The sequence below is a fragment of the Erythranthe guttata genome, chromosome 12 (genome assembly GCF_056151865.1).
Source record: "Erythranthe guttata isolate IM_541 chromosome 12, IM_541, whole genome shotgun sequence".
NCBI lineage: Eukaryota > Viridiplantae > Streptophyta > Magnoliopsida > Lamiales > Phrymaceae > Erythranthe > Erythranthe guttata.
The window spans coordinates 10,401,041-10,424,988 of NC_142544.1; the positions used below are offsets into that span (position 1 = coordinate 10,401,041).

The 23,948-nt window shown below is 36.3% G+C and overlaps 1 protein-coding gene and 2 long non-coding RNA genes across 3 annotated transcripts; all 3 read left to right on the top strand.

The window, feature by feature from the left end:
* The first annotated feature begins 7,818 nt into the window (after nucleotides 1-7,818).
* On the top strand, nucleotides 7,819-9,132 carry LOC148766431 (uncharacterized). Its single transcript, XR_016035051.1, has 3 exons — nucleotides 7,819-7,936; nucleotides 8,445-8,513; nucleotides 8,759-9,132. It is a non-coding gene; the product is annotated as an uncharacterized LOC148766431 (long non-coding RNA).
* Nucleotides 9,133-10,161: 1,029 nt separating this feature from the next.
* Nucleotides 10,162-11,452, top strand: LOC148766432 (uncharacterized). Its single transcript, XR_016034902.1, has 2 exons — nucleotides 10,162-10,804; nucleotides 11,358-11,452. It is a non-coding gene; the product is annotated as an uncharacterized LOC148766432 (long non-coding RNA).
* A 199-nt stretch (nucleotides 11,453-11,651) lies between these two features.
* LOC105961599 (uncharacterized) lies at nucleotides 11,652-13,480 on the top strand. Its single transcript, XM_012985831.1, has 4 exons — nucleotides 11,652-11,780; nucleotides 11,895-12,604; nucleotides 12,815-13,010; nucleotides 13,121-13,480. The coding sequence occupies exons 1-4, from the start codon at nucleotides 11,652-11,654 to the stop codon at nucleotides 13,478-13,480; spliced, it is 1,395 nt and encodes a 464-aa protein (XP_012841285.1).
* The last annotated feature ends 10,468 nt before the right edge of the window (nucleotides 13,481-23,948 follow it).

Consider the following 23,948-nt stretch of genomic DNA (forward strand, 5'->3'; position numbering starts at 1 on the left):
TACGTTTTTATATTAGGTTTAATATATTTATATTATTTTAGAGTTAGTTATGGCTAGGATTTTCTTATTTATTAGTTTCCTTATTATAGATTAGGTAAGAGTCCTTTTCCTTGTGAAAAAGGAGTCTTTTTAGATCTTATATATATATGTAGCCAATTTGGCTGATATTAAGGGACGAATTTTAATGATTAAATGGAGTTTATTCTCTTTGGTTCTTTAAGAACTGTTCGAACATTTCGGTGGATTCCGTTTGTTCACCCTGACTTATCAATCGATCTTCCGCAATCGATTGTGGCGTCTTCACATACCAATGTTCTTGTCTCTTTATAGGCAACGGGTCGCGGTTCCACCCTCTTTTGATTCCTTCTTTAGGACGGTCCGGGATTTGATATCCGAAGTATTGATATCGGGTCTCGTCACGATGTTGGCGTGGTTCATATCATTTGGTAATCACAGCCATCTTCCTAAGAAGGTTTCGCCTATCCTTTATCTTTATTTTTTAGTCAGTCTTTGTTTTCGTGTCTTTGTTTTGTTTTCGTTTCTTGTCTATTATTGTTGAGTCTAGTAGTCTTTGGTTTTGTTTATTTAGAGTCCATAAACCAAAAAAAATTAAAAAATTCGAAATTTATTTGTAAATTTCTTTGAGTCTAACTTTAGTTTTGTTTAGAGTCCAGAAAAAAAAATAAAAAAATAAAAAGAAAAATGAAAGAACGAGTGTGTTTTGTTATTCATTAATCTCGTGAACTCTATTAAGTTTCTTTCTTGTGGCGTCAACATTATAACTTTGGTTCGTGGTTCTATATAGCCATTGGGTCAAGTTGGTTGTTCCATACTTTCGGTTTGCGTTTCTATATAAACGTTAGGTCGGAGTGCTAACAAGGAAAATTTAATCTTGTTAATTGGATGGGGAATTTCATTATTAATTGTTCGTAAAAGGAAAAAAAAAGTTCCAAATACAGTGAAGAACTTTCTGCCTCATGGATTCGCTTTCAATACTACACGCTCATTCAAAGGAATCGAATTCGAGGACGAATTCTTTTGAAGAAAGGGAGTATGATATGATCCTAACTACATCCAACACGAAGAATTGGAAGACAAGGAAGAGGGAAATTCGTTGGACAAGTCGAATTTCATTCATCCCGGAAGTCCCGTATAATTCTGGCAGAGTACACAATTTGACTCATTACTTTCTCATCTGAAGTCCAATTAAGGTGATTTGAATTGCTACAGAAAGCCAACTTCAAGATCTAAAACTTTTATGTTTTAATGCGAGAGAGATTCGGAGTGGAAGACATCAGAAATCGAGCTTGAAGTCAAGACACGTGTACAGCCAAATGTCTACTCGGGTTATGAAGAATGTTCGTGTCGTCGACTTGATATTTGGAGTTTAGATTTTATTTAATTACGTTTTTATATTAGGTTTAATATATTTGTATTATTTTAGAGTTAGTTATGGCTAGGATTTTCTTATTTATTAGTTTCCTTATTATAGATTAGGTAAGAGTCCTTTTCCTTGTGAAAAAGGAGTCTTTTTAGATCTTATATATATGTAGCCAATTTGGCTGATTTTAATGGACGAATTTTGATGATTTAATTGAGAATATTCACGGTTGGTTCTTTATGAACCGTTCGAACATTTCGGTGGATTCCGTTTGTTCACCCAGACTTATCAATCGATCTTCCGCAATCGATTGTGGCGTCTTCACATACCAAGGTTCTTGCCTCCTTATAGGCAACGGGTCGCGGTTCCACCCTTTGATTCCTTCTTTGGACGGTCCAGGATTTGATATCCGAAGTATTGATATCGGGTCTCGTCACATGGTTGGCGTGGTTCGTATCAGTTGATTTAGTATTTTATAGGTACAAATTGATAATTAGGTGTCCATGAAGCAAAAATGATCAAAGAGTAAGAAAAGAGATGCAATTAGGAAAATAAAATCAAATTAGAAGAGAGGATCCCTCAACATCTTCGGTAGTGTCCACGAAGTCGAGCATAACTTTATCATCCGTACTCCAAATCAATTGGTTCCGCTGGCATTAGAAAGCTATTTTAGCTGGCTACAATTCCCGTCTAATGTCAAGTTTCCAAAATCGGAATCGAACATGGTCAAAATTCGATTCCAAAAGCGATCATGAAAATACGTGCTACAGTACGAGGACAGGAATGCACATCAAGTAATGTGCACAAAAACACTCACTACAAAATATACGCACATAAGTAAAAGTACAAAAGCTTGCACAAAAGTACTCACGCAAACGTGCATTCGCAAAAAGGATCATGAAAACACAAACTATAATCCTAGGACATTAATACAAATCCACAAACATGCACAAACACACTCGCTCAAATGGACATGCACAAACGTACATGTAAAAAAATATGCGCAAAAGTACATTCGCAACAACTTTCTTAAAAACACGAAATACAACACTAGGACTTTAATACGCATAACCAAACAATAGCAAAAACACTAAATACAAAAGATACAGTGGCGTGTAGAAATAACACTCAACGTTTACGTTTACGTGGATTTTTTTATGGATTAATTTATATTTTTGTTTTAATTGGTTGATTTTGGTATCTTATAGGTACAAATTGTTAAATACGTGTCCATGAAGCAAAAATGATCAAAGAGTAAGAAAAGAGATGCAATTAGGAAAATAAAATCAAATTAGAACAGAGGATCCCTAAACATCTTCAGTAGTGTCCACGAAGTCGAGCATAACTTTCTCATCCGTACTCCAAATCAACTGGTTCTGGCGGCATTAGAAAGCTATTTTAGCTGGCTACAATTCCTGTCCAATGTCAAATTTCCAAATTCGGACTCGAACATGGTCAAAATTGGATTCCAAAAGCGATCATGAAAATACGTGCTACAATACGAGGACACGAATGCACATCAAGAAACGTGCACAAAAACACTGGCTACAAAATAAACGCACATAAGTAAAAGTACAAAAGCATGCACAAAAGTACTCACGCAAAAGTGCATTCGCAAAAAGGATAATGAAAACACAAACTACAATCCTAGGACATTAATACAAATCAACAAACATGCACAAACACACTCGCTCAAATGGACATGCACAAACGTACATGTAAAAAAATATGCGCAAAAGTACATTCGCACAAACGTTCCTACAAACACGAAATATAACACTAGGACTTTAATACGCATAACCAAACAATAGCAAAAACACTAAATAAAATAGATACAGTGGCGTGTAGAAATAATACTGAACGTTTACGTTTACGTGGATTTTTTTATGGATTAATTTATATTTTTGTTTTAATTGGTTGATTTTGGTATCTTATAGGTACAAATTGATAATTAGGTGTCCATGAAGCAAAAATGATCAAAGAGTAAGAAAAGAGTTGCAATTAGGAAAATAAAATCAAATTAGAAGAGAGGATCCCTCAACATCTTCGGTAGTGTCCACGAAGTCGAGCATAACTTTCTCATCTTTACTCCAAATCAACTAGTTCCCGCGGCATTAGAAAGCTATTTTAGCTGGCTAGAATTCCTGTCTAATGTCAAATTTCCGAATTCGGACTCGAACTTGGTCAAAATTGGATTCCAAAAGTGATCATGAAAATACGTGCTACAGCTCGAGGACACGAATGCGCATCAAGAACGTGCACAAAAACACTCGCTACAAAATATACGCACATAAGTAAAAGTACAAAAGCATGCACAAAAGTACTCACGCAAAAGTGCATTCGCAAAAATGATCATGAAAACACAAACTACAATCCTACGACATTAATACAAATCAACAACGCACAAACACACTCGCCCAAAAGGACATTCACAAACGTACATGTAAAAAAATATGCGCAAAAGTTCATTCGCAACAACGTTCTTAAAAACACGAAATACAACACTAGGACTTTAATACGCATAACCAAACAATAGCAAAAACACTAAATACAAAAGATACAGTGGCGTGTAGAAATAACACTGAACGTTTACGTGGATTTTTTTATGGATTAAATTATATTTTTGTTTTAATTGGTTGATTTTGGTATCTTATAGGTACAAATTGATAATTAGGTGTCCATGAAGCAAAAATGATTAAAGAGTAAGAAAAGAGTTGCAATTAGGAAAATAAAATCAAATTAGAACAGAGGATCCCTCAACATCATCGGTAGAGTCCACGAAGTCGAGCATAACTTTCTCATCCATACTCCAAATCAACTGGTTCCGCTGGCATTAGAAAGCTATTTTAGCTGGCTACAATTCCCGTCTAGTGTCAAATTTCCAAATTCGGACTCAAACATGGTAAAAATTGGATTCCAAAAGCGATCATGAAAATACGTGCTACAGTACGAGGACAGGAATGCACATCAAGAAACGTGCACAAAAACACTCGCTAGAAAATATACGCAATATGTAAAGGTACAAAAGTATGCACAAAAGTACTCACGCGAAAGTGCATTTGCAAAAAGCATCATGAAAACACAAACTACAATCCTAGGACATTAATACAAATCAATAAAGATGCACAAACACACTCGCTCAAATGGACATGCACAAACGTACATATAAAAAAATATGCGCAAAAGTATATTCGCAACAACTTTCTTAAAAACATGAAATACAACACAAGGACTTTAATACGCATAACCAAACAATAGCAAAAACACTAAATTCAAAAGATACAGTGGCGTGTAGAAATAACACTCAACGTTTACGTTTACGTGGATTTTTTTATGGATTAATTTATATTTTTGTTTTAATTGGTGGATTTAGTATCTTATAGGTACAAATTGACAATTAGGTGTTCATGAAGCAAAAATGGTCAAAGAGTAAGAAAAGAGATGCAATTAGGAAAATAAAATCAAATTAGAAGAGAGGATCCCTCAACATCTTCGGTAGTGTCCACGAAGTCGAGCATAACTTTCTCATCCGGACTCCAAATCAACTGGTTCTGGCGGCATTAGAAAGCTATTCTAGCTGGCTACAATTCCTGTCTAATGTCAAATTTCCAAATTCGGACACGAACATGGTCAAAATTGGATTCCAAAAGCGATCATGAAAATACATGCTATAGTTCGAGGACACGAATGCGCATCAAGAAACGTGCAAAAACACACTCGCTACAAAATATACGCACATAAGCAAAAGTACAAAAGCATGCACCAAAGTTCTCACGCAAAAGTGCCTTCGCAAAAAGGATCACGACAACATAAACTACAATCCTAGGACATTAATACAAATCAACAAACAAGCAAGAACACACTCGCTCAAATGGACATGCACAAACGTACATGTAAAAAAATATGCGCAAAAGTACATTCTCAACAACGTTCTTAAAAACACGAAATACAACACTAGAACTTTAATACGCATAACAAACAATAGTAAAATCACTAAATACAAAAGATATATTGGAGTGTAGAAATAACACTCAACGTTTACGTTTACGTGGATTTTTGGATGGATTAATTTACATTTTTTGTTTCAATTGGTGGATTTAGTATCTTATAGGTACAAATTGATAATTAGGTGTCCATGAAGCAAAAATGATCAAAGAGTACGAAAAGAGTTGCAAATAGGAAAATAAAATAAAATTAGAAGAGAGGATCCCTCAACATCTTCTGTAGTGTCCACGAAGTCGAGCATAACTTTCTCATCCGGACTCCAAATCAACTGGTTCTGGCGGCATGAGAAAGGTATTTTAGCTGGCTACAATTCGTGTCCAATGTCAAATTTCCAAATTCGGACTCGAACATGGTCAAAATTGGATTCCAAGAGCGATCATGAAAATACGTGCTACAGTACGAGGACATGAATGCACATCAAGAAAGATGCACAAAAACACTTGCTACAAAATATAAGCACATAAGTAAAAGTACAAAAGCAGGCAAAAAAACACACACGCAAAAGCGCATTCGCAATAAGGGTCATGAAAACACAAACTACAATCCTAAGACATTAATACAAATCAACAAACATGCACAAACACACTCGCTCGAATGGACATGCACAAACGTACATGTAAAAAAATATGCACAAAAGTTCGCAACAACGTTCTAAAAAACACGATATACAACACTAGGATTTTAATACGCATAACCAAACAATAGTAAAAATACGTAATACAAAAGATACAGTGGAGTGTAGAAATAACACTGAACGTTTACATTCACGTGGATTTTTTTATGGATTAATTTATATTTTTGTTTTAATTGGTGGATTTAGTATCTTATAGGTACAAATTGATAATTAGGTGTCCATGAAGCAAAAATGATCAAAGAGTACGAAGAGAGTTGCAATTGGGAAAATAAAATAAAATTAGAAGAGAGGATCCCTCAACATCTTCGGTAGTGTCCACGAAGTCGAGCATAACTTTCTTATCCGGACTCCAAGTCAACTGGTTCCGGCGGCATTAGAAAGCTATTTTAGCTGGCTACAATTCCTGTATAATGTCAAATTTCCAAATTCGGACTCAAACATGGTCAAAATTGGATTCCAAAAGCGATCATGAAAATACGTGCTACAGGACGAGGACACGAAGGCGCATCAAGAAACGTGCACAAAAACACTCGCTACAAAATATACGCACATATGTAAAAGCATCATGAAAACACAAAAGTACTCACGCGAAAGTGCATTCGCAAAAAGCATCATGAAAAAACAAACTACAATCCAAGGACATTAATACAAATCAATTTAGATGCACAAACACACTCGCTCAAATGGACATGCACAAACGTACATATAAAAAAATATGCGCAAAAGTACATTCGCAACAACGTTCTTAAAAACACGAAATACAACACTAGGATTTTAATACGCAAAACCAAACAATAGCAAAAACAGTAAATACAAAACATACAGTGGAGTGTAGAAATAACACTCAACGTTTACGCTTACGTTGATTTTTTTATGGATTATCTTATATTTCTATTTTTAATGGTGGATTTAGTATCTTATAGGTACAAGTTGATAATTAGGTGTCCATGAAGAAAAAATGATCAAAGAGTAAGAAAAGAGTTGCAATTAGGAAAATAAAATCAAATTAGAAGACAGGATCCCTCAACATCTTCGGTAGTTTCCATGAAGTCGAGCATAACTTTCTCATCCGGACTCCAAATCAACTGGTTCCGGCGGCATTAGAAAGCTATTTTAGCTGGCTACAATTCCTTTCTCATGTCATATTTCCAAATTCGGACTCGAACATGGTCAAAATTGGATTCCAAAAGCGATCATGAAAATACGTGCTACAGTTCGACGACACGAATGCGCATCAAGAAACGTGCACAAAAACACCAGCTACAAAATATACGCACATGAGTAAACACTACAACAAAAATGACTTTTAATAGCATATTTTTATAGCACTTTTGCGAAGAGTGCTATAATTGTTTTTCCGATACTCTTAATTACTAATAGAAACGCTATAAAATTGATTTACTTTTGTGGGCCGCTAGAAACTCTAAAGCATCACATATTTTAGGCATATAATAAATTTCCTTCATACACCTATCCCAATTTCCTATGGTCAAAAAGCCCTTTATTTTAGAACATTGTTTCTCCGTTTCTCTTCAAGATAAAAACGCCGGCGGTCCATCTGTTATCTCCACTTTTCAGTCATATGCGGAATCTCTCCGACGGTTCTCTCGCCATATGCAGTCATCAGAGGTGTCTCGCGGAGAATTCTATTTCCATGGAAGCCACAAAATTGTCTGTTTCTAGATTATCTTCTCTCTCGATCCAGCACCGATCTTCCGACGCAATCTTGATGGTTCCTTCCAATTTCCACTCGTAATAAGGAATCGCACTCTTAGCTTTTCTAATTTTCCTTTGTTTTTTTTTTTTTTTAAAAAGGCCCTAATTAAGTTTACTAATTTACTCTTTACTATTGCAGATTCTATGTTTATAATTGTTGGGTTGTTGTCAATTTTCAATAGAAAGAGACGCCAACAAAAGTATGTCCTTCTTCCAAGTCCGACATCTTCATTTTTTTTCTTTTTTTCTTTTTTATGTATGTTGAAATTGTTACCCTTTGTCTGTATTTGTTAACTACATGTATATATCTATATACGAATGCGAGTCTGTAATTGGAAAAATTGTTATCTTCGATTTCTATATGGCATTTGAAGATTAATTAGATAAAACGTATTTTTTATTTTCAAAATGTTATTGCCTTATATCCTCGTATGAAGTTTGAATTTTCATTTATTATGATATTAGACTTCTTGTGGGTTTATATCTTTCTTGGACTGCAAATATACTAGTGATTGTATTTCTTGTCTAGCTTACTCTTTTATTCTTATATTTGTGATTATTCCTCAAATTTTCTTTTTTCTTATTTCTTGTTTACATAGCAATGTTGTAATGTGTGCTAGTTGACTTTATAGTTTAGTTTTATCTTAGTTAGCTCAGTGTGCATGTATTTGGATGTTTGATAGATACTTCTTATTTCTTGCTTTGCAGTTTTAACTTCCGCACATATCAATCTCAGTTGTTAGAACTTGCAAGACGAAATAAATTCCAATTACAAAGGTATTTACTTTGGGAATTAATCTTCATTGTCTAGTTTAATATGCTGATTATTGATCCCCTGAGGTTTGTCATGTAGAAGTAGAATTGAATCTCCTAAATTTGATATTCAAAATTCTTGGTCGCAAGCTTTAATTTTCTATGTAGAGTTGTTTTTTTTTTTTTTTTTTTTTTTTTTTTTTTTTTTTTTTTTTTTAATTTAAAATTGGAATTGTGGCTACTTTTTATTTTCATATTTTTTTTGCCAGGAATATCATTAAAGACGATAGAGTACATTGAAGTAGTTGTTTGTTTAGGTTTCTTTCCGCAAGCTTTGATGCCCTGTGAATATTAACTAGTTCAACGGGTAACACCCTCCTTCTCATAACTCAGTGTTGCCATCATGTTTGAGATCAGTTTATATGAAAAATATAAATTTATAGCAGGGTGATAACATATTCTGCCGCTTTTATGATCTTAAATTTCTTTATCTATCATGATTTTCTGAATTATTGCCCATCAAAAATTATCTCTGTAATTGTTTTGCCCCCCACTAATTAGAGTGGGATAGGTAATTCATTTTAGTTTTTTGGTCTATATGAACAATTCCAAAATTATGCGCATCTCTTTGAAGGTCTTCATCTGAGATGGAGTTAATTGAAGTTGTCATCGCCGTTACAATAAAGTTGTTATGGTTTAGAGCTCGGTAAAATGTTACATTTGTTGTATTATTTTCCAACATATATATTAGAGTCAGTTTATTTTATATAGGTTAATTAAGTAATTTTTGGTCTCCTCTTCTTTGGTAACAGGTGATGCAGTCAAGGATGACTCTGAACTAGTTTTTTTGTTGCGACAGTGTCTTGTTCTTTTTTCATTAATGAGTATGAATACTAGAAGATTAATGTTAGATTTTGTGTTCTATTGACGATTTGGTTGAGATATTTGTAATGACAACTATTTATTCTGTATCATCTTGGTATTCTATAATTTTTATTATTATTAATGAATGCCCAATATGCATGCTATTACTAAAAACTAAAAACTAATTAAAGGTTGTTTAAATAATTTATAAAAGCGATTAAAAAATTCTATAATAAATTATTTATAGCAGCTTATTTATTTTTTGTCTCATCTTTAATAGCGTTTAGGACAAGCCATAGTAGAGTTACAATAGCATTTGACGTAAGCTACAAAAAGACATACAATAGCATGCACAAAATGTTACCATATCTTTACAATAGCGTTTCATCATAGTTGTACAAATCCATACAATAGCACATAAAAAACGCTATATTACGTGTAAATATAATAGCTTTGAAAAAACGCTATAACAAAATCGAGACCTATTATAGCTCCGGCAGACATAGCGTTTTCAAAAACGCTATGCAATCCTACAATAGCGTTTTTCAAACGCTATGGATGATGATTTGTGTTGTAGTGAAAAGTACAAAAGTGTAATGCCCAATCATCCGTACATGGCCAATAATAAGTATATTGCATCAATGCATGTAGTTATAATTCATCATTCATGATGCATGATCACGACTACTTGCTACACATGTGCCTTCATTGTGTTTTAATACGTGATCGAATACTTTTGTTAAAATGTGCTGATACATGATACATGTTATTGAACTCCTATTTTATGATTTAACATGAGACTTAAGTGATATATTGTAGTGAGAAGCTCAGTTTCTCGGTTAAGAAGGGATCAATGTGCTAAACGCTGATATATTTGTTTTAATTGCAGTTCTGCATTTCAATTACATTTTAATATGATTAATTACATATGTAATTACTTGAAGTAACTCATATTAGACTAAAACCAAAAGTATGCAAAATGGTGCAATTTGATTGGTTGGTTGACTAGGTTGCACAAGACCATTCTCAAATTGTTTACACTTGATTATAATGAGTAAGCATCAGCCCATATCTTATCTCAAGCTAGAAAAACGTGGAGGAACTACAAGAATCCAGCAAATATAAGCCTTCCAATCATCATCCTCCATTTGGCCTTGTTGGGAATGGGTAGATAAGTGAAGACTTTGTGTTTTGGTCTTCATTTCACTTGTCTTCTTCCAAAAACCGACCAGACCTATTTCCTTAAGCTTCTCTTGATATTTCTTCACTTCCATACTCACATAAGAGAACATCAATCATAAGAACTCATAGAGGTAGTGCTAGAACAAGTTCTGCACCTTTTCTAGCTGAAAATCCTACGTTTTGAAGTTTGAATTAATCTATAATCAAGGAATCTAGCACAATCTATATGAGACTGATCTATTCACTTCATAGACCATATTGGACTTGAGGTAAGTTGAAGCTTTCATTTGTTCATCGTAAGAACCTAATTATGTGTGTTTTAATGTGACTTTTGCTATGTGTTCTCCATGATGTTTGAATGATTGATGAGTCATAGTGATATGATAGAATATGTTTTGAAAATGGGAGTATGGTACTGGATTGATAGTCGAGTAGGCAAGGGACGCGGGAGGAACCGGCGGACCCAACACATGGTGGCAAATACCTGAGGTCGAAAGACCAGTATGGAAAACCCACAATTAAAGAAATGAAATACGGCTAATACCTGAGGTCAAAAGGCCGGTATGGAAACCCCCGTATTATCTATTGGCCAAATATGATGAACAGGTTCCGAAAATCAAAGTCTATTGCTATCAGTCAAGTACCACACTTCAAGGGTACCCGATAAAGAGAAGGATTTCAAAGAAAAGGATCATGAATGAAGTTATATGTGATATTGTACATATTGAATGAATAACGTGTTATGTCGTGTTATGTGATATATTGTTATTACATCAGTTTCGACTTGCTGAGCCATTAGCTCATTAGGTTCTTATGATGCAGGTAATGATGTACATGTTTAGAAGTTGACCTAGCCAAGAGCGGCCAGACAGAGATTTGTTCATATGCCATGCTTCGAGCCATTTTTGTAGCCGAGCTAGAAACTCTGATTTCATTTTGTTAGCCGCTCTATTATGGTTTTTGTACAATATAATTTTGTAAACAATAAATATGTATATATTTGTACAGATTTCGAGAAAGTACAAAGTTTGATTTCTTTTCAAAGCATATAACGTATTTTTGTATTAAAACCATAATGTTTAAGTGTATATATAAAAGGGTAGCATCCCTAACTTAATGGTGGTGATCCGATTGGATTCTGCTGTTAGGTTGTGGGGCGTTACATTTGTGGTATCAGAGCAGAGGTTTAAAATCTTTTCTGAAGATAGAAGAAGGCATATGAACATACTTTGGCTGGGAAGCTTGGTTAACTCTCTTCTTATTTACCTATGTGTTTGATTATCTTAACATATGTATGCCATTGTCATGATTGTGCATTAGTATTGGCTAATGAATGGGATGAGATTCGGCAATGTATAGGAAGTAATGACACCAAAAAGGAAGACAGGGAATGTCGACCACGAGGGTGACTACAACTTAGTTGATAATTTAGCTGGTTTGATTCAGCAACAGACTAGAATGGATGGCGAACAGATACAAAAATTGTTCGATATGCAACAGCGAACCCATGAACAAAACCAACAACCTCCTCCACAAGCTAGACACGATAACTCTCTTACCGTGTATGAGAAATTTCGTAAAATGGAACCGGTTGATTTCTATGGTGGGTCTGATCCTATGGTTGCGGAAGAATGGGTAAAATCTCTAGATGTCATCTTTGATTACATGCGAATCGAAGATTCCGAGAAAGTACTTTGTGCCATTTTCCCATTGAAGAAAGAAGCTAGAACTTGGTGGGAGGGTACAAAACTTGCAGTGGATATGGAGAAGTTGACATGGGAGGCATTCAAAACAATCTTTTATGACAAGTATTTCACGAGGGATGTCCGGTCACTCAAAGTAAAAGAGTTCTTAGAATTGAAGCAGAATGAAAGGTCCGTGTGTGACTACGTGCGAAAATTCGAGGAGGGTTGCAAGTATGTACCTTACATAGCCAAAGATAACAAAGAAAAGATGGATCACTTCATGAGAGGCCTCAACCCAGTTATTAGAAAAGATGTAAGGATCTCTTCTCCAAACGAGTTTCGACAAGTGGTGGACAACGCATTAATGGCTGACTTTGATGAGAAGTAAATTCAGAAATTTCATCAACAGAAGAGGCAAACTTTTACTCAAAGAACTCAATCTCAATGGAAGAAACCAGAGCAAAAATCAGGCCAAGTAAATGAGAAGCGCCCTAGAGTTGTACAAAGTTCTACTATAGTTGAAAAGCCCAAGTGTGCCACATGTGGGAATAATCATTTTGGAGAATGCTATAGCGGTTTAAATTGTTGCTTTAGGTGTAAGAAGCCAGGGCATATTGCAAGGGATTGTCGCACCCCACCAGTCAAAGTTCAAGCGAGAGTGTATGCAATGACTAAAGAACAAGCTGATGTAGATGCATCCGTTGTCTCAGGTACTATTTTGATTTTAGGAACTCCAACACTTGCATTAATAGACTCAGGATCTACTCATTCATTTGCATCACATTCATTGGTGAGGAGATTGGGCATTATACCAGATACGTTGGATGTGACGTACAGTGTGACGACTCCATCAGGGAAGAGATGAATTCCAACCAAATGTTGAAACATTGTTCTATTCAGATAAGTGGTAGAACACTTTGTGCGGATCTTGTTGTTTTACCTGTCGCAAATTTTGAGACTATTTTGGGCATGGATTGGCTTACAAAATATTATGCAACCATTAATTGTAATCGGAAGGTTGTCATCTTCCAGCCACCGGGTGAAGAACATTTCGAGTTTGGCGGTCATTCACTTTCATCTTCAATACCATTTATAGCTGCATTGAAGGCTCAAAAGATGATGAGTAAGGGTTGTGTTGGATACTTGGGTAATGTTATGGACACTTCAGTAGGAACACAATTGCAACCCCAAGATGTGGATGTGGTTTATCAATTTCTTGAGGTATTTCCAGATGACTTACCAGGACTGCCACCGGATTGAGAAATTGAATTTGTTATTGATACGTTGCCCGGAAGTACTCCTATTTCTAAAGCTCCATACAAAATGGCACCAACAGAACTGAAAGAGTTGAAGATTCAACTACAAGACTTGTTGCATAAAGGTCTTATTCGGCCGAGTTATTCTCCTTGGGGAGCACCGAATTTGTTTGTGAAAAAGAAAGATGGTACATTACGTTTATGCATCGATTATAGAGAACTGAACAAACTTACAATCAAGAACAAATATCCACTGCCCAGAATAGATGATTTGTTTGATCAATTGCAAGGAGCATCAATATTTTCGAAGATCGATTTACGCTCCGGGTATCATCAATTGAAAATAAAGGAGGATGACATACAAAAGACTGCATTTAGAACAAGGTACGGACATTATGAATTTCTAGTCATGCCCTTTGGCTTAACAAATGCCCCCTCAGCTTTTATGGATTTGATGAATAGGGTGTTCAAGGAGTTCCTAGACAAATTTGTGATTGTGTTCATTGATGATATCTTGATCTATTCCCATGATAAAGACGAACATAGAGAACATTTGAGAGTGGTGTTGCAAATATTGAAAGAACGGCAACTATATGCTAAATTTAAGAAGTGCGAGTTTTGGCTTGATCAAGTTGTATTCCTAGGGCATGTCGTGTCCAAGAATGGTATTTCTCTCGATCCGAGTAAGATAGAAGCTGTCAAAAATTGGCTAACACTAACAAAAATTGACCAACACCAATAAAATGAAATTAGAAGAGAGGATCCCTCAACATCTTCGGTAGTTTCCACGAAGTCGAGCACAACTTTCTCATCCGGACTCCAAATCAACTGGTTTCGACGGCATTAGAAAGCTATTTTAGTTGGTTACAAATCCTGTCTAATGTCATATTTCCAAATTCGGACTCGAACATGGTCAAAATTAGATTCCAAAAGCGATCATGAAAATACGTGCTACAATTCGAGGACACGAATGTGCATTAAGAAACGTGCACAAAAACACTCGCTACAAAATATACGCACATGAGTAAAAGTACAAAAGCATGCACAAAAGTACTCACGCAAAAGTGCTTTCGCAAAAAGGATCACGAAAACACAAACTACAATCCTAGGACATTAATACAAATCAACAAACATGCACAAACACACTCACTCAAATAGACATGCACAAACGTACAAGTAAAAAAACATGCGCAAAAGTACATTCGCAACAACGTTCTTTAAAACACGAAATACAACACTAGGAGTCTAATACGCATAACCAAACAATAGCAAAAACACTAAATAAAAAAGATACAATGGAGTGTAGAAATAACACTCAACGTTTACGTTTACGTGGATTTTTTTATGGATTAATTTATATTTCTGTTTTAATTGGTGGATTTAGTATCTTATAGGTACAAATTGATAATTAGGTGTGAATGAAGCAAAAATGATCACAGAGTAAAAAAAGAGTTGCAATTAGGAAAATAAATTCAAATTAGATGAGAGGATCCCTCGACATCTTCGGTAGTGTCCACGAAGTCGAGCATAACTTTCTCATCCGGACTCCAAATCAACTTGTTCCGGCGGCATTAGAAAGCTATTTTAGCTGGCTACAATCCCTGTCTAATATCATATTTCAAAATTCGAACTCGAACATGGTCAAAATTGGATTCCAAAAGCGATCATGAAAATACGTGCTACAGTTCGAGGACACGAATGTGCATCAAGAAACGTGCACAAAAACACTCGCTACAAAATATACGCACATATGTAAAAGTACAAAAGCATACACAGAAGTACTCACGCAAAAGTGCATTCGCAAAAAGGATCATGAAAACACAAACTACAATCCTATGACATTAATACAAATCAACAAACATGCACAAACACACTCGCTCAAATGGACATGCACAAACGTACATGTAAAAAAACATGCGCAAAAGTACATTCACAACAACGTTCTTAAAAACACGAAATACAACACTAGGACTTTAATACGCATAACCAAACAATAGCAAAAACACTAAATACAAAACATACAGTGGAGTGTAGAAATAACACTCAACGTTTACGTTTACGTGGATTTTTTTATGGATTAATTTATATTTCTGTTTTAATTGGTGTATTTAGTATCTTATAGGTACAAATTGATAATTAGGTGTCCAAGAAGAAAAAATGATCAAAGAGTAAGAAAAGAGTTGCAATTAGGAAAAAAAAATCAAATTAGAAGAGAGGATCCCTCCACATCTTTGGTAGTGTCCACGAAGTCGAGCATAACTTTCTCATACGGACTCCAAATCAACTGGTTCCTGCGGCATTAGAAAGCTATTTTATCTGGCTACAATTCCTGTCTAATGTCATATTTCCAAATTCGGAGTCGAACATGGTCAAAATTGGATTCCAAAAGCGATCATGAAAATACGTGCTACAGTTTGAGGACACGAATGCGCATCAAGAAACGTGCACAAAAACACTTGCTACAAAATATACGCACATATGTAAAAGTACAAAAGCATACACATAAGTACTCACGCAAAAGTGCATTCGCAATAAGGATCACGAAAACACAAAGTACAATCCTAGGACATTAATACAAATCAACAAACATGCATAAACACACTCGCTCAACTGGACATGCACAAACGTACATGTAAAAAAACATGCGCAAAAGTACATTCGCAACAACGTTCTTAAAAACACGAAATACAACACTAGGACTTTAATACGCATAACCAAACAATAGCAAAAACACTAAATACAAAAGATACAGTGGAGTGTAGAAATAACACTCAACGTTTACGTTTACGTGGATTTTTTTATGGATTAATTTATATTTCTGTTTTAATTGGTGGATTTAGTATCTTATAGGTACAACTTGATAATTAGGTGTCCATTAAGAAAAAATGATCAAAGAGTAAGAAAAGATTTGCAATTAGGAAAATAAAATCAAATTATAAGAGAGGATCCCTCGACATCTTCGGTAGTGTCCACGAAGTCGAGCATAACTTTCTCAGCCGGACTCCAAATCAACTGGTTCTGGCGGCATTAGAAAGCTATTTTAGCTGGCTACAATTCCTGTCTAATGTCAAATTTCCGAATTCGGACTCGAACATGGTCAAAATAGGATTCGAAGAGCGATCATGAAAATACGTGCTACAGTTCGAGGACACGAATGCGCATCAAGAAACGTGCACAAAAAAACTCGCTACAAAATATTTGCACATAAGTAAAAGTACAGAAGCATGCACAAAAGTACTCACGCAAAAGTGCATTCGCAAAAAGGATCACGAAAACACAAACTACAATCCTAGGACATTAATACAAATCAACAAACATGCACAAACACACTCGCTCACATGGACATGCACAAACGTACATGTAAAAAAATATGCGCAAAAATGCATTCGCAACAACGTTCTTAAAAACATGAAATACAACACTAGGACTTTAATACGCATAACCAAACAATAGCAAAAACACTAGATACAAAAGATACAGTGGAGTGTAGAAATAACACTCAACATTTACGTTTACTTGGATTTTTTTATGGATTAATTTATATTTTTGTTTTAATTGGCGGATTTAGTATCTTATAGATACATATTGATAATTAGGTGTCCATGATGCAAAAATGATCAAAGAGTAAGAAAAGAGTTGCAATTAGGAAAATAAAATCAAATTAGAAGAGAGGATCCCTCAACATCTTCGGTAGTTTCCACGAAGTCGAGCATAACTTTCTCATCCGGACTCCAAATCAACTGGTTCCGACAACAATAGAAAGCTATTTAAGTGGGCTACAATTCGTGTCTAATGTCAAATTTCCGAATGCAGACTCGAACATGGTCAAAATTAGATTCCAAAAGCGATCATGAAAATACGTACTGCAGTTCGAGGACACGATTGCGAATCAAGAAACGTGCACAAAAACACTCGCTACAAAATATACGCACATAAGTAAAAGTACAAAAGCATGCACAAAAGTACTCACGCAAAAGTGCATTCACAAAAAGGATCACGAAAACCCAAACTACAATCCTAGGACATTAATACAAATCAACAAACATGCACAAACTCACTCGCTCAAATGGACATGCACAAACGTACATGTAAAAAAATATGCGCAAAAGTACATTCGCAACAACGTTCTTTAAAACACTAAATACAACACTAGGACTTTAATACGCATAACCAAACAATAGCAAAAACACTAAATACAAAAGATATAGTGGAGTGTAGAAATAACACTCAATGTTTACGTTTACGTGGATTTTTTTATGGATTAATTTATATTTTTGTTTTAATTGGTGGATTTATATATCTTATAGGTACAAATTCATAATTAGGTGTCCATGAAGCAAAAATGATCAAAGAGTAAGAAAAGAGTTGCAATTAGGAAAATAAAATCAAATTAAAAGAGAGGATCCCTCAACATCTTCGGTAGTGTCCACGAAGTCGAGTATAACTTTCTCATCCGGACTCCAAATCAACTGGTTCTGGCGGCATTAGAAAGCTATTTTAGCTGGCTTCAATTCCTGCCTAATGTCAAATTTCCGAATTCAAACTCGAACATGGTCAAAATTGGATTCCAAAAGTAATCATGAAAATACGTGCTACAGTTCGAGGACACAAATGCGCATCAAGAAACGTGCACAAAAACACTCGCTACAAAATATACGCACATAAGTAAAAGTACAAAAGCATGCATAAAAGTACTCACGCAAAAGTGCATTCGCAAAAAGGATCACGAAAGCTTTCTAATGACCTAAGTGTGTCATATAAGGGTTTAGATATATGGGTAGACTCCAAGGATTAGCGAGCCGAATTTTTTTTAATTTTTTTTTCTAATGACCTAAGACTTAAAGACGGGTATGGCTTCGGAAAAATTTTCGGCGAAGTGATTTAGTGGGATGGAGGAGCATATATCTAACTACTCGATTAATCCATAATATAGACTATAAGTGGTGTCACCTTGATAAAACATAGTAACAAAAGGGTTAGAGTCCATAATCCAAAACAACATATTAATTCTACGTAATGGACCATAGTTTAACAAAAAGGGGCCCACATTCGGAGGATTAAGCCTCCTCTACCACGGATAATAATAATACACGTGAGCTACTACGGAAATAGTAATTGTCCTAAGGACAATATACACAAAAGATAATACTACAAGAATTATAAGTAGATCCTCCATACGAGCCAAAAACTCGGAGTTGGCTTCTCGAACCGTCGACTAGTCCAATCCGGTGGAGTGAATAGCACTAATACCTGCAAACGGAGAATATCTATATGAGCTAACAAAGCTCAGTAAGGGTCTCGAAAGATACCGAGACTTGAAAATATAGTCGTACTACATATATTATGTTATAGCCACACAAATGAAATGAAGTTAAATATAATGCACATTTCTAGCATTCAAAATTCGTGTACGTAAGAAAGCTTTTTCATTTTATCGAATCCGATGAGAAATTAACTTCTTTACTTAGAAAATAAGAAGATTATTCTGAGCCCGTTTTTGGTGGAATCAAACCACCCAACTGTAGTATCTATGGTTGGAATACCGGCCCCCCTATCCTTTCTCATCCTTTCTAAGTATTTCATTAATCTCCCCAATTTATTTTATTTAATTTCAAAAGTGGCATGGTCGAAGTATTTAGAATTCCGGTTGAGTACATAAAGGTATCAATATTCCACAATAACCCATAAGAAATTTAAAACCACCACAAAACATCACAAATATCAATCAAGTGACAAACAACCACATAACACACAATAAATCACACATCGAATTATGCATTCATGAATGTTTACTCACATATAACCAAAATTCCCCACAAGGCTAGTAAAGGTTCATTTAATTCCTATATCCTCCTTAAGCTACTAAATCCCAAAATCTCTTTACTAGCAAATTTAGGATCAAGAAACATATTAACTTAAAAGATTTCGGGTATTCAGTACAATGCCCCTAAATCTCTGGAAATTACAGTTTTGACCCCAAAAGTTTCAAAACTCACACATGCAAGTAAGCTAAAAGTTCCTAATTCATATTTTCATGAAATCAACCCTTAATACATCTGAAGTTTCAATAATTGCAGAAAAATCCAGTTAGAAGTTATTTATGCAGATTTTTCGAAAATTACATTTTTCACCCTAGACTCTCTAGATATATACATGCATGACCCTTAGAAATTCCCAAAAATCCTTTTTCTTACAAAACTTCTTAGAAATTGAAATTTTCTTTTACCAAGTGCTGAAAAACAGATTTGGAAAGCCATTCGAAATTAACTTCTCAAAATTGCAGATTTGCCCCAAAAATCTTTCGGATTACACATGCATCCGTACTAAAATTTCAAATTTCATTTCTTCATAACAACCCCCAAAAATCCGAAATCTTTGTTCAATATATGCAGAAGAACGAAACTAACAACTTGATTTATGCAACAACTTCGAAAATTCTATTTTTCACCCTAATAACCTTTAGATCTATACATGCAAGACCACTAGAAGTTCAAAAATTACCTATTCTTACAAAATTTTCTTAAATCTGAAATTTCCGTTCAATAAATGTCAAAAACAAATTTTGAAAACTCATATGAGTCTGACTTCTCCAAAATTACATATCTGGCCCAAAAGTATGCAGATTAACACATGCAACCCCAAAACTTTTCCCAATTTTAATTTTCTTCACAATTTTCGAAATAACTGAAATTTCCTTGAAAACCATCAACTCAAATCTACCATTTAAGACCTCTGATCATACATGCAATAACATAAATCATATAAACTAACACAAAGGGAAACATTAAATGCAAGAACAACATAAAACAAGAATTAGGGGTGTCTTTTAATTAATTTCGAAATTTTGTTCTTGATACTTGATACCTCCATTTGCAGCAAGGATTTCGATTCCTTACCTAAAAAATATACAGAAATAAAAGCTAGCTGAAAAGGGGAAGGTTCTAGGGAACCTTCAAAGAAAAACCGAGAGTTAGAGGAAGAAAAAGAATGAAGAAGAAAGAAGGGTTTGAGAACTTCGAATGGCAGCTCTTACCTCTTCAAGCATTGAGATTAAACCAAGCTACTTTGATATGGAAGGACACGGTATAGATTTCAAGGTGAGAAGTGTTTTCACTAGTGAAGGGGCACCATGTATTTATAGTGTTCTTGGAGTATTCAAGGGCAAGGGTGAGATAGGGAATTCTCATCTTTGTCTTGAGAAAAATCTTGTTGATTTAGGGAGGGGTTCGAGCTTGGTGGAGCTGATGGAAATGGTGGCTTGAAGAAGGAAGGAAACAAGGGAGAGAGAGGGGGTTTGATGCATCCGAAATGAGGGGGAGAGAAGGGGACTCTTGGCCTTCTAAATAGGCATGCTTGAGATGGAGTGTAGGATTGGTCTTAATAGGGGTTAGGCTAGGCTTAGGATTATCATTTGTTTATTTTATAATTATTTAATAATCCTCCCCTAAAATACACACATATACGGCACATATACATACATATATATTATGTATTATGGAAATTATGCTAAGTCCTAGCATGCATGTATAATTCGCCCGTAAACACATATGCACATAAGGTCACGTATAAAATTTGATATCTAATAATCCGGCACATAATAATTCATGTATAGTCCTATTTTTAGTATTTAAGTGGCTAGAGATTATCGTGTTTTGAAAACGTGGGGTGTTACAATCTTCCCCCCTTAAAAAATTTTGTCCCCAAAATTTGTTACCTGTCCCGAATAATTCGGGATAGAGACTTCTCATTTCTGATTCGCGTTCCCATGTAGCTTCTTCGGGGGTGTGGTTGTGCCACTGTACTTTGACTAGGTGAATCTCGCGGTTTCGAAGTGTCTTGGTTTTGGAGTCGAGAATTCGGAGGGGTCTTTCTTCGTATGAAAGGTTTGGATTTAGCTCAATAGGTTCAGCTTTGAGGACGTGTTCAGGGCTGGAAATGTATTTGCGAAGCATGGAGACGTGGAATACGTTATGGATTCGGGATAGATTAGGTGGAAGTGCTAGACGGTAAGCGCGACTGCCTATTCTTTCGAGTATTTCGAACGGTCCGATATATCGCGGAGATAGTTTGCCTCGGTTTCCGAATCGTAAAATTCCTTTAAAAGGGGCTACTTTTAGGAATACTAATCCTCCGACTTCGAATTCCAAATCTCGCCTTCTATTATTAGCGTAGCTTTGTTGTCGGTTTTGGGCAACTCGCATATTTTCTCGGATGTCTCGAACTAGGTTCACCGTTTGTTGAACTAGGTCGGGTCCGAGAAGTTTTCTCTCTCCAACTTCGTCCCAGTAGAGGGGAGATCGGCACTTGCGTCCGTAAAGTGCTTCGTATGGTGCCATTCCGATTGATGATTGGAAGCTATTATTATACGCAAATTCGATCAACGGTAGCCGAGATTCCCAGTTGCCTCCAAAGTCAAGTATACAGGCTCGAAGTAGGTCCTCAAGGGTTTTGATCGTGCATTTCGACTGGCCATCGGTTTGGGGATGAAAGGCAATGCTGAAAGATAATTTGGTTCCAAGAGTTCCTTGCAAACTTTTCCAGAATTTTGAGGTGAACCGTGGGTCTCGATCCGAAATAATAGCCGTCGGAATTCCGTGGAGTCGAACGATTTCTCGCATATAGAGTTCTGCGAGTTTATCTAGGCTAAACGTCTTGCGGATTGGAAGAAAATGGGCCGATTTGGTTAGCCGGTCGATAATCACCCAAATAGAGTCAGATCCGCGCTGGGTCCTTGGGAATCCTTGAACAAAGTCCATTGTTATCACTTCCCATTTCCATTCGGGGATTTGATTTGGTTGTAGTAATCCTCCGGGTCGTTGGTGTTCAGTCTTGATTTGTTGGCAGGTGAGGCATTGGGCAATGAATCGAGCTATATCTTTCTTCATTCCCGGCCACCAATATAGTTTCTTCAAGTCTTGGTACATTTTGGTTGATCCGGGATGACATGTATATGTGGTCTGATGTGCCTCGGCTAAGATGAGTCGTCTAATTTCGGCATCGTCGGGAATGCAAGTGCGGTTTTGGAATTGGAGAAATCCGTCTTTGGAAACTCGGAAGTTAGGGTTTGCTTCGAGATTTGTGCGAATTTTCCGAAGTTGGGGGTCTTGATCTTGAGCTGTCCTCACGCGGTCTCGAAAATCTGATTCAACTACTAGGGCGTTTATCGACTTCCGACTAAGGGATCTGCCACAACATTCGCCTTCCCGGGGTGGTATAGGAATTCGCAGTCATAATATTTAACCAGATCGAGCCATCTTCGCTGCCTCATGTTTAATTCTTTCTGTGTGAAGAAATACTTAAGGCTTTTGTGATCGGTGTAAACAGTGCACTTATCGCCGTATAGGTAGTGACGCCAGATTTTAAGTGCAAAGACTACTGCTGCGAGCTCTAGATCGTGAGTTGGGTAGTTCTTCTCGTATTCCTTGAGCTGGCGGGACGCGTATGCTATCACTTTTCCGTTTTGCATAAGTACAGCACCTAGTCCGAGCTTGGATGCGTCGCTTTAAATCACAAATCCTCTGGATCCGTCTGGTAGTGAAAGAATTGGAGCGGTGGTCAAACGCTTCTTTAGTTCTTGGAAACTGTCCTCGCGATCTGGGGTCCATTGGTAAGTGACTCCTTTCTTTGTGAGTTGAGTGAGGGGTGATGCGATTTTTGAAAATCTTGAACGAATTTGCGATAGTATCTGGCTAAGCCAAGGAAACTTCGTATCTCCCTTACATTCTTTGGAGTGGGCCAGGTTGAGATTGCGTCTATTTTGCCGGGGTTGACGGAAAGTCCTTCGGCAGAGATGATATGGCCAAGGAAAGTGACTCGGGATAGCCAAAATTCACATTTACTGAACTTGGCGTAGAGTTGATGCTCTCGGAGTGTTTGGAGTACTATTCGTAATTGGGAGGTATGTTCTTCTTGGGTTTTGGAGTATATAAGAATATCATCGATGAAGACGATGACAAACTTGTCGAGGTACTGATGAAAAACTCGGTTCATAAGATCCATAAAAGCGGCGGGGGCGTTGGTCAAACCAAACGGCATTACTACGAATTCGTAGTGGCCGTATCGAGTTCGGAAAGCAGTCTTAGAAATATCAGCTTCTTTGACTTTAAGCTGGTGGTAACCTGACCGAAGGTCGATTTTGGAGAAGACGGATGACCCTTGGAGTTGGTCAAAGAGATCGTCGATGCGGGGTAGAGGATATTGGTTCTTTATGGTCACCTTATTCAGCTCTCGATAGTCGATGCAAAGGCGGAAAGATCCGTCTTTCTTCTTAACGAATAGTACCGGGGCTCCCCATGGGGAGTGACTGGGGCGGATGTAACCCTTATCGAGTAATTCTTGAACTTGATTCTTTAATTCTTTGAGTTCCACAGGAGCCATACGGTACGGAGCCTCTGAGATTGGTTCTGTTCCCGGAATAAGATGAATTTCGAATTCAATTTCGCGATCGGGCGGTAGCCCGAGTAGGTCATCGG